This window comes from Neoarius graeffei, chromosome 18 (assembly GCF_027579695.1).
Source record: "Neoarius graeffei isolate fNeoGra1 chromosome 18, fNeoGra1.pri, whole genome shotgun sequence".
Lineage (NCBI taxonomy): Eukaryota > Metazoa > Chordata > Actinopteri > Siluriformes > Ariidae > Neoarius > Neoarius graeffei.
This window is the reverse complement of record NC_083586.1, coordinates 68,050,660-68,067,627: the sequence shown is the minus strand read 5'-3', so window position 1 is coordinate 68,067,627 and position 16,968 is coordinate 68,050,660. Positions and strand designations below refer to the sequence as shown.

The following is a 16,968-nucleotide window of genomic DNA, read 5'->3' as shown; positions in this document are numbered from 1 at the left end:
TACTCGAGAGAGTATCCTCATCTAGCCTGGAATCAGTCGTTCTGCATCATTGGCTAAGGTGGGCTGGTCATCCCTGTAGAATTGTAGAATCCTAACTGTTCCAAACAGCACTTTCTTAAGTGGAGATATGTCAGGGTTATCAACTAAGGTTATGCTGTGTACTATAATAATATCTTATCTGTAAATAACGAAAGAAGTCATGCCTGGGGATTTGGTATTTTTCGATCATCTGGTCAAATGACATTCATGCATCATCAGTAAATAAATCTTTTAACCTGTTAATACCACAATTACCCCACTGTCTAAAGCCAGCATCAAGTAGTCCTGGTTGGAAATCAGGATTACTCAGAATAGGAGTAAAAGCTGATGTCAGTTTTGACCTCCCCTCAAGTCTACGCATCAATTGCCATGCCTTAATTGTGTTGAGTGTGACAGGATTGTCACAGCACAGCTTAATAGTTTTAAAATTCTTAATAAACAGCATGTCTCTTAATGGATATTTTGAAAGGGAGGATTCAACATCCAGCCAGCCAGAGGTCGTCTTATTTAAGATCCAATCATAAATATATCGTAAATGAGCACGCAGCTGGTACCTTCTAAAATCAGGTAAATCTAACCCTCCTTCAGAGCTTGGTAACTGCAGAGTAGCCATTTTTAGCTTTGGTTTGCGTTTACTCCATATGAAAGGACTGAGCCAACCATTTAGTTTTTTCACAACCTTATTTGAAAATAAAATCGGAATCATTTGGATAGGGTAAAGTAGTCTAGGCAATATGTTCATTTTAATCAAGGCTATACGTACTAGCCAGGATATCGGTAGAGGGTTCCAATGCTGTAAATCTTGTCTCACTTCCTCAAACAAGGGAACAAAGTTGACTTTATACATTTGCTTAAATGTAGAGGTTATCTGTACACCTAAATAAGTAAAGCCTGCCGGAGACCACTTAAAGGGAAGAAGGGCAATGTTTTAGGTACTGAATTTAGACTCCCTAGCGGCATGGCCTCTGATTTCATCAAATTGACTTTGTATCCAGAAAATTTGCTAAATAAGTCAATAACATTAAGTAACACAGGTACTGAAGTCCCTGGATTTGAAACAAAAATTAAAACATCATCTGCATAAAGACTTATTTTATGATGCACTCTATTTGCAAGCCCTGTATAGCAGGCGCTGTCCTAATGGCCTCTGCCAATGGTTCAATAACCATGGCAAATAAAAGGGGGGACAAAGGACATCCCTGCCTGGTTCCTCTATGTACAGGAAAGCTGTCTGATCTGAGCCGATTAGCTAGAATGGCTGCTTGAGGATTATTATACAGGACCTTGACCCATTTGATAAAATTATCTCTTGCACCAAATTTATTTAGACAGTAAAATAAATATATCCATTCGACTTGGTCAAAGGCTTTTTCTGCATCCAAAGAGAGCACTAAACCATCAATTTGCCGATGCTGAAAAACCTGAAAGCTATTGAGCAGCCACTTAACATTATTACTAGAATTTCGTCCCTTTATAAAACCAGTTTGGTCCTCCTTTATAATTTTAGGCAAGAGACCTTCAAGGCGCGTGGCCAGGATTTTTGCTAAAATTTTCCGGTCTACATTAAGAAGGGATATGGGCCTATAAGAGGCACGGGATTCTGGACATTTCCCCTTTTTCAGAATGAGTGAGATATTTGCTTCTCTCAAAGTCTGGGGTAACTCATTATTTGAGAATCCGTTGTTAAACATGTTAACTAAAGGTTCCACTAATGGGTCCGAAAATTCTTTGTAAAATTCACAACTGAACCCATCAGGCCCAGGGGCTTTTCCATTCTGTAGAGTTCTTATAGCATTAACCATCTCTTGTCTCAAAATGGAGGAATTAAGAATGAGCTTATATTCTGATGGTATGGTGGGCAAACTGAGCTGGGCAAAGAATTTATCCATTAAAACAAATGCATCACTTGGCTGTTCAGAAATATAAAGATTGTGGTAGAATAATTTAAACATGTCATTAATAAGCTTATCATATACACAGTTGCCTTGAGCATCACAAAGGGCTGCAGTATTCTGTGACTCAGCTCTTTTTTTTTTTTTGTAAGATATGCCAAGTACTTCCGAGGTTTATCTCCATGTTCATAAAATTTTTGCCTAGTAAATCTAATCTTGACTTCATCTTGTGTTAGAAGACTGTCTAAAGTTGCTCTAACTGCAAATATTTCTTTCAGAATAATGGAAGTTGGAGACTCGATATAGGCACTTTCTTTAGCTTTAAGCTCAGCCATTAACAAATTTTGCTTTTCTCTTTTTTGCCTCGTTTTACTGGCTGAGAAGGAAATGATTAACCCTCTAGCATAAGCTTTAGCGCTTTCCCATAGAATGGCAGGACTATCTGTAGATTGGGTATTGATGGAAAGAAAGTATCTGAATTCAGTGGCAAAGTAAGTAATAAAAGCATGATCTTTCAAGATAGATGTGTTCAATCTCCAGTATTTCACTCCACTGTTTATACCCTTGAGGGAGAGATCTAAAACCACCTTGGCATGGTCAGAGATCAGAGTACTGCCAATAGAGCAGGACAAAACCCTGTGCAGAGAAAGCCCTGACAAGAAAAAGTAATCGATTCTACTGTAACAACTATGAGGTGCAGAAAAAATGTATGCTTTATCTGTCGTGTGGGTTATTCTCCAAACATCAACAAATCCAAGATCTTCACATATAGAATTGAGTGCTTTAGCTTGAGAAGAGAGAGGCATAGCTTTAGGCAGCTGGGCCATAGAAGGTTCACGCTGCATGCTGCACGCTACACGTTCACGTGAAGAACCGGACCCTGGGCCATTAAACTTCATGCTTGGATGTTCACGTGTTGTGTCTGTTCTACTTTGACCGAGTAACCAACAATATGGACTCTTCGGATGACGACGATTGCCTCATTCTGCTTTTACTGAGACAGAGGAAGAGAGAAAGGAACAGAATTTGGAGGCGAGAACACTTCCTTCTGAGAGAAACCCGTGGTGAATTTCACCGAACATTCTATAATCTGCTTGACAATCCCGATGAAGAACTATTTTTCAATTATACCATTCAATTATATTTTTTCTGAAGTTTTCCCCTGAAAGCATAGAGTTATCTCCCTAGACCCGTTCTGATTGGCTGGCGCGGCGGTGACCGCATGCATTGACTGGAATTTCCATCTTCACGCCTAGAAAAAAGTGTGCATGTTCATTTCTCGCTTCACGCATGAAGTGTGCAGCGTGCAACGTGAACGCCGTTCTATGGCCCAGAGCAAGTCATGCTACGTTTGTCCACTTTTCTTTACACGCGTGTAGCGTGCAGCATGCAGCGTGAACCTTCTATGGCCCAGCTGCCTTAGGAGGTAGTCTATCAATAAGAGGATTTAGTATGCAGTTAAAATCTCCATCCACAATGGCAATGTTTGACTGAATCTGGGAGAAATCTAGGAGCACCTTTAGTTATAAAGTCAGAGGGGTGTGCAGGAGGGTAGTACACATTCAATATAGAAATAATTGTACCTTGTAAGACACCCTTAACAATAAAGTATCAACCATTTTTGTCTTTGATAAAGTCTAATATTGAAAACTGCAAATGTCTTCTCGTTAAAATTGCCACTCCTCTACAACCCCGATTCCAAAAACGTTGGGACAAAGTACAAATTGTAAATAAAAATGGAATGCAATAATTTACAAATCTCAAAAACTGATATTGTATTCACAATAGAACATAGACAACATATCAAATGTCAAAAGTGAGACATTTTGAAATTTCATGCCAAATATTGGCTCATTTGAAATTTCATGACAGCAACACATCTCAAAAAAGTTGGGACAGGGGCAATAAGAGGCTGGAAAAGTTAAAGGTACAAAAAAGGAACAGCTGGAGGACCAAATTGCAACTCATTAGGTCAATTGGCAATAGGTCATTAACATGACTGGGTATAAAAAGAGCATCTTGGAGTGGCAGCGGCTCTCAGAAGTAAAGATGGGAAGAGGATCACCAATCCCCCTAATTCTGCGCCGACAAATAGTGGAGCAATATCAGAAAGGAGTTCGACAGTGTAAAATTGCAAAGAGTTTGAACATATCATCATCTACAGTGCATAATATCATCAAAAGATTCAGAGAATCTGGAAGAATCTCTGTGTGTAAGGGTCAAGGCCGGAAAACTATACTGGGTGCCCGTGATCTTCGGGCCCTTAGACGGCACTGCATCACATACAGGCATGCTTCTGTATTGGAAATCAGAAAATGGGCTCAGGAATATTTCCAGAGAACATTATCTGTGAACACAATTCACCGTGCCATCCACCGTTGCCAGCTAAAACTCCAGACGACGTCTCTTTCAGGGAAGACCTTGCATTTTCCAACATGACAATGCCAAACCACATACTGCATCAATTACAGCATCATGGCTGCGTAGAAGAAGGGTCCGGGTACTGAACTGGCCAGCCTGCAGTCCAGATCTTTCACCCATAGAAAACATTTGGCGCATCATAAAATGGAAGATACGACAAAAAAGACCTAAGACAGTTGAGCAACTAGAATCCTACATTAGACAAGAATGGGTTAACATTCCTATCCCTAAACTTGAGCAACTTGTCTCCTCAGTCCCCAGACGTTTACAGACTGTTGTAAAGAGAAAAGGGGATGTCTCACAGTGGGAAACATGGCCTTGTCCCAACTTTTTTGAGATGTGTTGTTGTCATGAAATTCAAAATCACCTAATTTTTCTCTTTAAATGATACATTTTCTCAGTTTAAACATTTGATATGTCATCTATGTTCTATTCTGAATAAAATATGGAATTTTGAAACTTCCACATCATTGCATTCCGTTTTCATTTACAATTTGTGCTTTGTCCCAACTTTTTTGGAATCGGGGTTGTGCTTCTTGAGGTGAACGAGGCAGAAAACACTTGATTAGAACCTTCCCGCTGCAATTTAAGATGTTCTTCGTCATTCAGATGTGTTTCTTGTAAGAGGGCAATGTTAATTTTCCTTTTTTCAAAAATGTTGGTACTTCTCAACAGGATTATGAACCCCTTTAATATTCCATGTACACAGACGTAGCTTATCATTTACCATGTTACCTAATTCGACCCTTTATACAGGAAAAGTATACTGGAAACATGAAACTAAAAGCATATGAGATCATATGTGCGTTCACTGAGCCAAGAAAAACAACAAACAATAAATAAAGTGAACAGGAACTATTATACAGAAAAACATAACAGAAATGCAATTGTTCAAGGGGGTTGTCCCTGCCATCTAACCTGCAGGGATTACAAACCTTCCTCCACGGCAAGACTAGAAAACTTGCCATCCAATCCTCATTCCAAAACAATGTCAGTATTAAACTACACCTCACTCTGTGGCGATAATCCTTAATTCATATAAAAGGGAAAAAAGAAACCATCCAAGCACACTCACAGTGGCTATAATTTGCTGCACAATAAAATATAGAGTGCATACATACGGTAAGTCGAACAGGGGGTATCTATATACCGTGTTACCGTAACGCGTATCAATCCGATCAATGACGGAGTCTGCTTTGTAGATTGTCAATCTGACATACCTTAGCGTCCTTCCTCTAACGACTGAGCTAGCAGTACGGCGTCCTTCGGAGAGTCAAAACGTCTCTGCTTTCCATCCACTGTCACCCTTAAGATAGCCGGATAGAGCAAAGCATAGTCCATGTTCATTTTCTTCAGTCGGGATTTTGCATCGTCAAATGCTTTACGTCTCCGAACCACTTCAGCCGAGTAGTCGTTGAAGAATGAGACTTTGGGCTCTCTGGGTGCGGAGTCGTCCCAGTCGCGTCCGTGAGACCCGAGTCGACGCGCAGCATCCATCACCTGCTGTTTGTCTCGAAAGTTGTGGAACTTCAGTATCAGTGGTCTTGGACGTTGATTTGGGCCGGGTTTCAATGCTAAGGATCTGTGAGCCCGGTCAAGCTTCAGTCGGCCGTCTTTTGTTGTCATCTGGAGGTATTCGGGGACCCATTTCTCTAAGAATTTTACTGGATCTGACCCCTCAGTGTCCTCAGGTAATCCAACCATACGCACATTGCATCTGCGGCCTCGGTTGTCAAGGTCATTGATATGCTCCAGCATGTCGCGCACTTGTTTTTCAAGAGCCGTTATCCTAGCCTCTGAGGATGTACCTGTAGTTTCAACATCAGCAATTTGCTCTTCAGCTTCTGCAACACACATGGCAATTGCTTGCAACTGCGAGGTCTGCTCTTTAATGGCCTCTAAGACCGTGGCAACTTTGGTGTCAATGACTTTAGTGAGGTTGTCGGTTATCTTATCCAAAGCTTGAATAAGACATGGCCCCATAGCTCTTGAGCTAGCATCGGTTAGCTCACCTCCGTCATTAGAGCTCGAGGTAGAGCTGGTCTTTATCGTTTTTTTTCATTGATTTCTTCATACTGTCTGAGATTTGCAGAAAAATAACTGTCCAGGCTCATGATATAATACTTCCTGTTCAAAATTTCGTATTTTTATGGCACAGACATAAAGAATTAACACACAACCTGGTAAATGCTACCGGAGCTGTCCTATAGTGATGCTCATTCTACGCCGCCATCTTGCGCCCCTGTTGGAGCCATATTTGAGATTAATAGAAATTTGCTTTGAGTTGCTGGCAACCTGTAAAGGAGAAAGATTTTTAGTTAGTTATTATAAATACTTACCTGTTATGTTTATATGCCTACCTCTTTGTTTATATACTTATCTCTTATGTATACTTACCTGGACCTAAACACCCTCTGTCTGGCCCAATGCACCTGTGATGTGGGTGGTACTGTGAAACCCCTCCCTCCGACGCGCATTGGTGGCGCGAATCACAGATTTAATTGGTATACTCACAGGTGCCTCGCAGACAGAGTGTGAGTAGGACACAGTTTTCGACCGCATAGCGTCCCCTCTTAGTTTATACCTTTTTTTTTTTTTTAACCTTGTTTGTTGGATTCATTGAAAGTCAATCGGACTGTGGAAAATAAATGGAACAACATCTTGTTTTATTTCACTCTCCGTGTGTGCTTACTCTGGAATGCGCATCTAAACAACCCCACACTCTGCCTCGCGTGGCCAAGGAAATGCTTGGTATAAAAAATGGCCACAACATTAGTCGAAAACTACTCCGAAGATTGACGCAGGAACAAAGGATTACAAACCTGGAAGATACCATTGTGGATTATACAGAAGCAAGGACAGGAGAAAGTTTGCTGCGTGAGCCGACATTTAAGGACACAGCGCAATGAAGAGACTTCACCTGGCATTGTGAGTAATTAATGAATGAACTTTTGGAAATTACTTTGACGGACACAAAAGCAGCAGAACTTTATTATTTGATCCTCTATCATTTGTTAAAAACGGACAGTTAATTGTTTAAGTTAAAATGACTGACACGGAAGCCCAGAGTGCCGCGGAAGCGGAGGAACTTTTAAAATCACTCTGTGCAACGCGAAGAAGAAAATTAGGAACATGTACGAGGAAAAGCAACAAAATTAAAGCCTTACTTATTGAAAATGGAGATGTGGAAAAAGTAGAGCTGCTTATGAAAGACTTTGTAGCATACTTAAATGACTTTAAAGATGTACATGGAAAGGTGCAGGATCTTCTCGGCGAAGATGAAAGGGAGACTGATTACGTGGAGTGGTACGAGCCCCGAATGATGAACTTTGAATATTTTATGAAGAATGTGGACACTTGGAAAACGCAAGAGTGCAAGCTGCAAGAGCTCGTTGACCACAAAGACAGTGTTTCCATTGTTTCCCGGGTCTCGACTAAATCGTCTTCCTCCTCCTCCTCTTCTGTTAAAGTCGCTGCGGCTGAGAAGGCTGCACTGGAGGTGCGCTCCAACACTCTGCCTGCATTGCATGCACTGAAGATGGAAGAAACTGCTTTAAAATCAAAATTGGAACAACTAGAACTTATGACAAAGCTGGATGCTGCTGACGCTAAGTTAAAAGTGTTGTGTGAGGATTCTGAATACCAGGGAAACGTAATGAATGAATATTACGATCAGAACGTGCCCCACACGAACGAACACACTCTCACTGATGCATCTGCCATTGAATACGCTCCCATTACCACAGTGCCCAGGACGCCATTGCAAAAGGTGGTGAAACACATCAGCAAAAGTGAGCAATTACCAACTACTTCATCTAGCCCCCATGGTAACTCTAGTCGTAACAATGTCTCAGATCTCAGTGCTATAATGTTACAAACACAAAAGGAACTCACGGAATTAATATTACAGCAGCAAAATCTCTCATTATTGCCATAGAGAGAAGTGCCAGTGTTTAATGGAGATCCACTGTCTCATCTCATCTCATTATCTGTAGCCGCTTTATCCTGTTCTACAGGGTCGCAGGCGAGCTGGATCCTATCCCAGCTGACTACGGGCGAGAGGCGGGGTACACCCTGGACAAGTCACCAGGTCATCACAGGGCTGACACATAGACACAGACAACCATTCACATTCACACCTACGCTCAATTTAGAGTCACCAGTTAACCTAACCTGCATGTCTTTGGACTGTGGGGGAAACCGGAGCACCCGGAGGAAACCCACGCGGACACGGGGAGAACATGCAAACTCCACACAGAAAGGCCCTCGCCGGCCACGGGGCTCGAACCCGGACCTTCTTGCTGTGAGGCAACAGCGCTAACCACTACACCACCGTGCCGCTGAAATCCACTGTCTTATCAGTCATTTGTACATGCATTCAAGTATCTCATTGAAGACAAAACAAGCAATTGCCAGGATCGGCTTTATTTTTTAGAGCAGTTTACATCAGGGCAGGCCAAAGATCTAGTGCGTAGCTGCATGCACATGAACCCTCACCAAGGCTACACTGAGGCCAAACAGCTGCTCGAACAACACTTTGGCAATGAAATGAAAATAGCTAATGCCTACATTGAAAAGGCCTTGAATTGGACACCCATTAAGCCTGATGACGGAAAATCATTACAGTCATATGTTCTATACTTGAGAGAATGCCTTAACGCCATGAACGACTTGGAGCACATGGATGAATTAAATGTTGCATCCAACTTGAAATTGCTGTTGTCAAAAGTTCCATACAAACTGCGTGAAAGATGGCGCACTATAGTGTATGAATCTGAACAGAAAAGGACTCGCATTAAATTCAGACAACTCATGGAATTTCTGGAGACCCAGGCCAACATCTTGCTGCATCCCATATTTGGGGATATCAAAGATCCTGTCCCAGTCAAAAGCGTAATATCAAAATCAAGACTGACCAGTTCAAAGACTCCCAAGAAGACCTTTGCAACCACTATGGCATCAACTGTGGGCCAAAAACATAGACAGCTACCTACCTTGCTAACATGCAGTTTCTGTGATGATGCCCATTCAGTCATTTACTGCACCAAGTTTGCATTGGAGCCTCATGTTGCGAAAGTAGAACATCTGAAAAACAACGGTCACTGCTTTGGCTGTCTTAGAAGGGGTCACATGAGCAAAACCTGTCAGAAAAAAAATAGAATGCCAAACATGTAAAGGAAGACACCCCACACTGCTGCACATTGACCATGCCGACCACAAGCAGCAGCCGCCTTCAGCAAAGCCCACCAACTCAAACACCCCCGTAGAAAGCACTCGGGTGCCAGCGAATCATGCAGCAACAGGGGCCAGTAACAACTGTGCTATGGCCATTGTACCAGTTCAGATCAAAGCGGCAAATGGAAGTAAGACCATCCAAACCTACGCTTTCCTTGATCCTGGCAGCACGGCCTCATTCTGCACTGAACACCTGATGGAAAAGCTGAACACCAGAGGGCGCAGTACTCAAATTATCCGAAGACCATGGGCCAAGAAAGACCTGTGAAATGCTATGAGCTCACAGGATTGGAGGTTGGTAGCATAGACAGTAGTGTGTATATTGACCTGCCAAAAGTGTACACACAAAAACACATCCCAGTCTCCAAAGGGGACCTGTTAACTCAACAAGACCTGAGTCAATGGCCATACCTGAGTGAAGTCACACTTCACAACAGTCACTACGTTTACATGCACATAGAGAGAATCGAATTTCTGCCGTTGCTTGACTGAAATCGAAGTTCAAAATGCCATGTATACCTTAATTCGGCTGAAACTGAACTTGAATCGAGCTACACGACCTAGTTTATGCGATTTCTGCCGAGCTACTTTGTGCATGTATACCTTATCGAGCTAGTTGTCGAGCTACTTCCGGGAGTGACGAGACCACAAGCGGGAAACACAACAGCCTCGGTCGGCATGACAACAGTAGTAGCGAGCAGCAGAAGAGGATAGGAGGAACAAATGAAGAGAAAATGTGGATGTAGAGCTCTCTGAAGTGTGGGTGGAGCACAGAGGATGGCAGGACAAAGCTTCTGGTACTAATAGGCTTTTTATTGTCAGACTTTTCAGTTTAACAGCCTACTTTTATTCTTGAGAGAAAAACACACACACACACACACACACACACACACACGCACGCACGCGCTGTGTTCTAGTCCCGGGATGAGCTCTCCCCTCTGCTCTCCCTCTGCCTCCTTAAATAGGGCGCGGTTACTGGGAAGACACACAAACACAGGTTAATTACCGTCAGGTGAAGTGATTCTGCCACTCACCTTCCCTGGCTCCGCCCTCCTGTCATAGACCGGCGCTTGACCACGCCCCCACTGCCACAGGCAAGCAGAAACGTGCACTTCTGGAGCAGTGAGGAGACAGAGTTCATGCTCATTCAGCTTAAGGAGTTGAATATATTAAAATTCATGGACGGGAGAAAAATGCGCAATGGAGAACACGGAACTGATAACTTTGTTTACACTCTTGAATAATGCACCTCACACAATAGCCCGATTTCATTGCGTGCATGTAGGATTGGATTTCTCTGGCACCCTGCTGGGACCTTCAGCTCGATTACCGACAGCAGCTCGATTTGGATGTGCATGTAAACATAGTCACTGATGCTGAAATTGAGCTACTGATTGGGATTAACGTTCCAAAGGCTATGGAACCTTGGCAAATCATACACAGCCAAGGCAATGGACCGTATGCAGTTAAAACACTCTTTGGATGGATGGTCAATGGCCCAATCAGCAACACTGCTACGGAAGAGGATGGAACAAGAATGGTGACTAGCAGCAGCACTGCAGCAGATGAAGATCAGGTCAGTCGTGGAGAAGGTAACCCGATGCTTCTGCAGTCAGAGAAGAGCGAACTGGATAATGGCATCATATCTAGCAGCACTGCAACTGTGGAACAAACTGCAGAATCAGATCGCCGAGTGAACCAACTAAAGTCCCAGCTATCTACGTTGACTACCTCTTTGGCCATGGTTACACAGGAAAAGTCTCACATGGAAGCCTCGTTCCAAGCAGATAAGCGCAAGATGAAGCAGGAGTTTGAGGAGGTCTGGGAGAAAATAGAGGAGGAGCGTAAGCAGCACCAGTCTGAACTCCAGGTTGTACAGGAACAGCTTGCAGAGAGCAGAGCACGTGTGATTATGCAGCAACATCAGTATGATCAAGAACAACATGACCATGGCCACATGCTTCGTGAACTCCAAAAACTCTTGCAGGAGGAGAGGAGCCTTAGGCAGGATGTTGAACTTAAGTTGGAGGATGCCAGGAAAACCTTTGCAGAAACCATGCAGGAAAATGACCAGGGGATAGATTATGAAGAGCGGCTGAAGCAGGTCACTCAGGAGTGTGAAACATTGAGAATGAGCCTGCAGGATCTGGAGGTTGCAAGAAACAAGCCTGAGCAGCAGGTGGTGGAACTGCAGCAAGAAATTGCTGATCTGAAGGCACACTTTTAACCAACAACTTCAACAAGAGATTCAAAAGGTTGCTCAGGCAGAAGCCTGCTTGCAGGAGCAGGCACAGCTAGAGGAACAGCGAGTTGCAAGTCTAGAGGAGCGGGTTTCTGAGCTGTCAGGGCTGTTGGGTGCCTGTGAGAAGGCCAGGCAGAAGGACCAGCAGAATGGTCAGAGGCTACGTGAGCAAATCCTCCAGCTGGATGCAGAAAACAAGGCCCTAGCTCTTGCAGCCAGCACTACCAGGACCACCTCGTCTGACCTTGGTATTGATGAAATGAACCTGGACGTGAACACTCTGAAGGACAAGCTGGAGAAGGTGAAGAAGCTGTTGCAGCTGGTTGCACAGAAATCTCCAGAACAAAGTTTGGAAATTGAGAAAATACTGGAGGAAGCAGGAGGCCAGGATGTGGAGAAGGCTTCAGTACAGTATTATCAGCAAGATCTGCGGCAGCTAAAGGAGGAGTTTGAATGCTGCAAAGTGCAAGCACAGGTGGTCCTAAAGAACAAGAATGGCAAAGACACTGCTCAGACCAAGGAGCTTGAGGAAGCTCGGGATCAGCTGGCTGAACTGAAAGAAAAGTACATCAACCTGCGTGTCCAGTCAGACGAAGCCAAAGTGATACACAAACAGCAGATTAAGGAGCACCAACAAGCACTGGCAGCCCTTCATCAGGCTTATAAGCACGACCTAGAGAAGATAGAGGCTCAGCACAGAGAGAACTTCTTGCATCTTGAGGAAGAGCTGCACAAGCAGAGGGCGCGCACCATGGCGTTACTCGAAGAGAAGGACCTCGAGCTGGAAAAACTACGAGCTGAAAGCATTCAGGGACAGATTATAAGTGATGGTGTAGCAGAGAGAGATGTCGATTTTGAAAATGGCAGCTCTGTGCATGAAGATTGTGAGATGATTGCTCACACTCTGAAGCTATCCAACCCCCCAAAAAACAATTTACTGCTGTATGCTGAACAGCTAGCTCAAAACGAGGTGGAAATTTCTGCTTTGCGCAAACAGAAGCATCAGCTGGAGGAAGGCTTGCATCAACTACAGGGAAAATTATTTGCTAATGAAGAGAGGCACAAAGAGGAGATAGAGGAGTTGCAGGCACAGCTGGACAAGAGGATTCGTGACCAAAGTCGAGATGGTGCTAATTTAGAATACCTCAAAAATGTCATGTATAGATTCCTCACACTACAAGGCTCAAAAGGACGTCAGCAGACGCTCACGGCCATCCTGACTATCTTACACTTCAGCCCTCAAGAAAGGCAGGTGGTCATGAAGCAGCAAGTACAGAGCTGGTGGACGCCCAGGAAGAGATGATGCTGTCCTTTAACGTTCCTGTGCATGCTCACACACCAGCCCATACACTTGCATTCATGGACTTCACAATTCTGCACCACATTTACATTCATTGTTTACACATACATGGACTTTGCCATATTGCACTACATTTACATTGGACTTCAACTTTTTTCAACTTTTTTGAACCTTTTTGACCTTTTTCACCTGAAGGACTTTACTGGCGCACAAAAAAAAAGAGCAAAATGTAAAAAAAACAAATGTAAACGTTGTGATTGATATTTAGTATTACCTGATGTATAGTGATGTAAGACCATCAGAAGTTCTATTGCATTTCTATTAGTACTTTTGGCTCCCTTTAGTAGCTTATGGCTTCCTTTGTATATATGGACTGATGTATTATGGTTATGGAACATGAGAAGGTGTCTTGCATGGCATCTATTTAATATCATATGGCTCCTTTTGGTAAATAATGTTAGTAATTGTCCTGCAGTAGCCATGACAATTAGGGGCCAGTGTGTTGGAGCCATATTTGAGATTAATAGAAATTTGCTTTGAGTTGCTGGCAACCTGTAAAAGAAAAAGATTTTTAGTTAGTTATTATAAATACTTACCTGTTATGCCTACCTCTTTGTTTATATACTTATCTCTTATGTATACTTACCTGGACCTAAACACCCTCTGTCTGGCCCAATGCACCTGTGATGTGGGTGGTACTGTGAAACCCCTCCCTCCGACGCGCATTGGTGGCGCGAATCACAGATTTAATTGGTACACTCACAGGTGCCTCGCAGACAGAGTGTGAGTAGGACACAGTTTTCGACCGCATAGCGTCCCCTCTTAGTTTATACCTTTTTTTTTACCTTGTTTGTTGGATTCATTGAAAGTCAACCGGACTGTGGAAAATAAATGGAACAACATCTCGTTTTATTTCACTCTCCGTGTGTGCTTACTCTGGAATGCGCGTCTAAACAACCCCACACTCTGCCTCGCGTGGCCAAGGAAATGTTTGGTATAAAAAATGGCCACAACAGCCCCCATCTGTTCCTTGTTCTCTGATTGGTCAGGGGTTTGGCGAGGTGTGTGTTGATGTAATGATGTACGTGTCTCCTTGGTTCTTCCCAGAATGATGTCAATGGAGCGTGTGCAGTGATGTGACAGATCGTTTCCAGGAGAAATGATCTCTGTGCAACCGGTCGCTCTGAACACTGATCTCTCCATGGAGGACATCGAGCTTCTCCACACTCGCATCACTACGCTGAGGAAGGAGGTAGCAGAGAGACACCACAAATTACTAACATACCACAGAGAAGCTGAGCTACAACGCCAGGTGAGGGGCGGAGTGGAGCTTTAATGCCAGGTTAGGGGCGGGGTAGAGCTTTAATGCCAGGTTAGGGGCAGGGTAGAGCTTTAATGCCAGATGAAGAATCAAAAACATAAAACATTTTGCTTTTACATTTTTTTTTTTTGTTTACTGCATAATTCTATATATATGTTAATCTATGTTAATTTAGTTTTGATGGCTTCAGCATTGTTCTACAATGTAGAGAAGAATTAAAAATAAAGAAAAAACCCCACTGAATTAGGTGTGTCCAAATGTTTTACTGGTTGTATATACGGAACGCCATTTCCAGAAAAGTTGGGGTATTTTGCGAAATGCAGTAAAAAAAAAATCTGATGTGTTAATTCACGTGAACCTTTTATTTAACTGACAAAAGTACAAAGAAAAGATTTTCAATAGATTTACTTGTAAATTTAATTGTATTTTGTAAATAAATGAAATTAGAATTCAATGCCTGCAACACACTCAGAGTTGGGACAGAGGCAAAATAAGAGTGAAAAGTTTATAGGATATTCAAGTAATACCATTTTGGAAGATTCCACAATAAGCAGGTTAAGCGGTCACATGATTGGGTTTAAAAGGAGCAGCATCAAAGGCTCAGTCTTTGCAAGCAAGAATGGGGCGTGGCTCACTGCTTTGTCCCAAAGTTCATGAGAGAATTGTTAGTCAATTCAAAAAGAACATTCATCAGTGCAAGATTTTAGGTCTTTCAAAATCTGCAGTGTATAATATTGTGAAAAGATTCAGGGATTTCAGAGATATCTTGGTGCGTAAAGTGAGAGGTTGGAAACCCTTGTTGAATGGGCGTGACCTTCGAGCCCTCAGGCGGCACTGCCTGATAAACCGTCATGCTAATGTGACAAATACAGCCACATGGGCTTGGGAGCACTTCGGAAAACCATCGTCACTTAACATAGTCCGTCACTGCATTCAGAAACGCAACCTGAAACTGGATTACACAAGGAGAAACACATTCATGAATTATATACAGAAACGTTGCCGATTTTTCTGGGCCTGAACTCCTCTCAGATGGACTGAAAGATAGTGGAAACGTGTGCTGTGGTTAGATGAGTCCATATTTCAGTTTGTTTTCAGGAAAACCAGATGTCGTGTTTTCAGTGCCAAAGGTGAACACGACCATCCAGTTTATCAAAGAAAGGTGCAAAAGCAGCATCTGTGATGGTATGTGGGGCATCACTGCCCATGATATGGGCGAGTTGCATGTGTGTGAAGGTACCATTTGATATATTGAGATTTTAGAGAGACATGTTCATCAAGGTGACGTCTCTTCCCGGGAAGTCCATGCTTATTTGAGCAGGACAATGCCAGGTCTCATTCTTCATGGGCTACAACAGCATGGCTTCGTCAACACAGAGTGCATGTGCTTGACTGGCCTGCTGCCAGTCCAGAGCTGTCTCCTATTAAGAATGTACGGTGCATTATGAAGAGGAGTATCAGACAACGGTGACCACGGACTGTTGAGCAGCTGAAGTCTTGTATCAAGCAAGAATGGACAAAAATTCCAATTGCAAAACTGCAACACTTTAGTATCCTCAGATCCCATATGATTAAAGCTATAGAACCTTTTGATTTCATAAAATCAGTGAAATTTAGTGCCCTCTGAAATGTGGCCATTGTGATATATGTATATTTCTGCAATATCAAAAAAAATCAGGCCATTCTGTGGCTGGGAAATAATTTAATTTGAGGGGATTAAAGTAAATAATATGCATGAAATTGCTCGCTTCATGCAGTCAAGCAGACAGAGGAAGTCCGTGTGCGCATGCGCAGGTTTTTCTTCTTCTTTTACTACTTTTGGGTTTTATGGCAGCTGGCATCCAGTGTCACATTACTGCATCTACAGGTTTCCCTTTGAGCGTGCACTGACAGTTCCATCATTCTGTTGCTAAACGAACAGCTGATCGCACCGAGGTGCTCGCTGAGCACCCATATTTATTAGCTTGGTCCTGCGTTTCCTTTCCTTCACAACATAACGTCTTTTCTTCTCGCTTTCCGTTACTGTAGTCGCTCTTTCACGTTTCATTCGCACACTCACGTCCTCCATTTTCTCTCCTCTTTCAAATTTGTATCCCACAATGCCTTGCGTGAACTGGGAAAGCCCACCACGTGATGCATGATGTAGTGTCTTGAATTGGGTCATGGTGAAGCAGGAAAAAATAGCAGAGAATTTAGGGCCACGCGACTCTAAAGTCATTAATTGTTCTATTAAAAAAATTCTAAATTGGAAGATTATGATTCGAATTCAGTAGCTTTCAGATCACTAAACAAAAATAATTGGGTGTCGGGAAATTTATTATAATTTTTTTAAATTACCTAAACTTGAAAAATCTGAAACGCAGTCTACCTTTAAAAAGTGTTATTAAAAGAAAGGTGATGTCACACAATGGTCCTACCTCTGTCTCAGCTTTTTTTGAGTGTGTTGCAGGCATCAAATTCTAACTTCATTTATATCTACAAAATACAGTTAAGTTGGTCAGTAAAACTATTAATTTTT

At 42.7% G+C, this 16,968-nt stretch overlaps 1 protein-coding gene and 1 pseudogene across 2 annotated transcripts in view; both read left to right on the top strand.

Moving 5' to 3' along the window:
* LOC132866513 (uncharacterized) overlaps positions 1-16,968 on the top strand; it is a 70,942-nt gene that overhangs the window by 18,645 nt on the left and 35,329 nt on the right. The window contains exon 3 of one of the 2 annotated variants that reach the window (XM_060899325.1): positions 14,237-14,441. In XM_060899325.1, the coding sequence (XP_060755308.1) occupies positions 14,289-14,441 (153 nt within the window). In that variant the 5' untranslated portion in view covers positions 14,237-14,288. Of the gene's footprint in view, positions 1-14,236; positions 14,442-16,968 lie in introns of those variants that run through there. The other variant, XM_060899326.1, reaches the window with a different exon arrangement.
* LOC132866849 (GRIP and coiled-coil domain-containing protein 1-like) lies at positions 11,125-13,140 on the top strand (annotated as a pseudogene).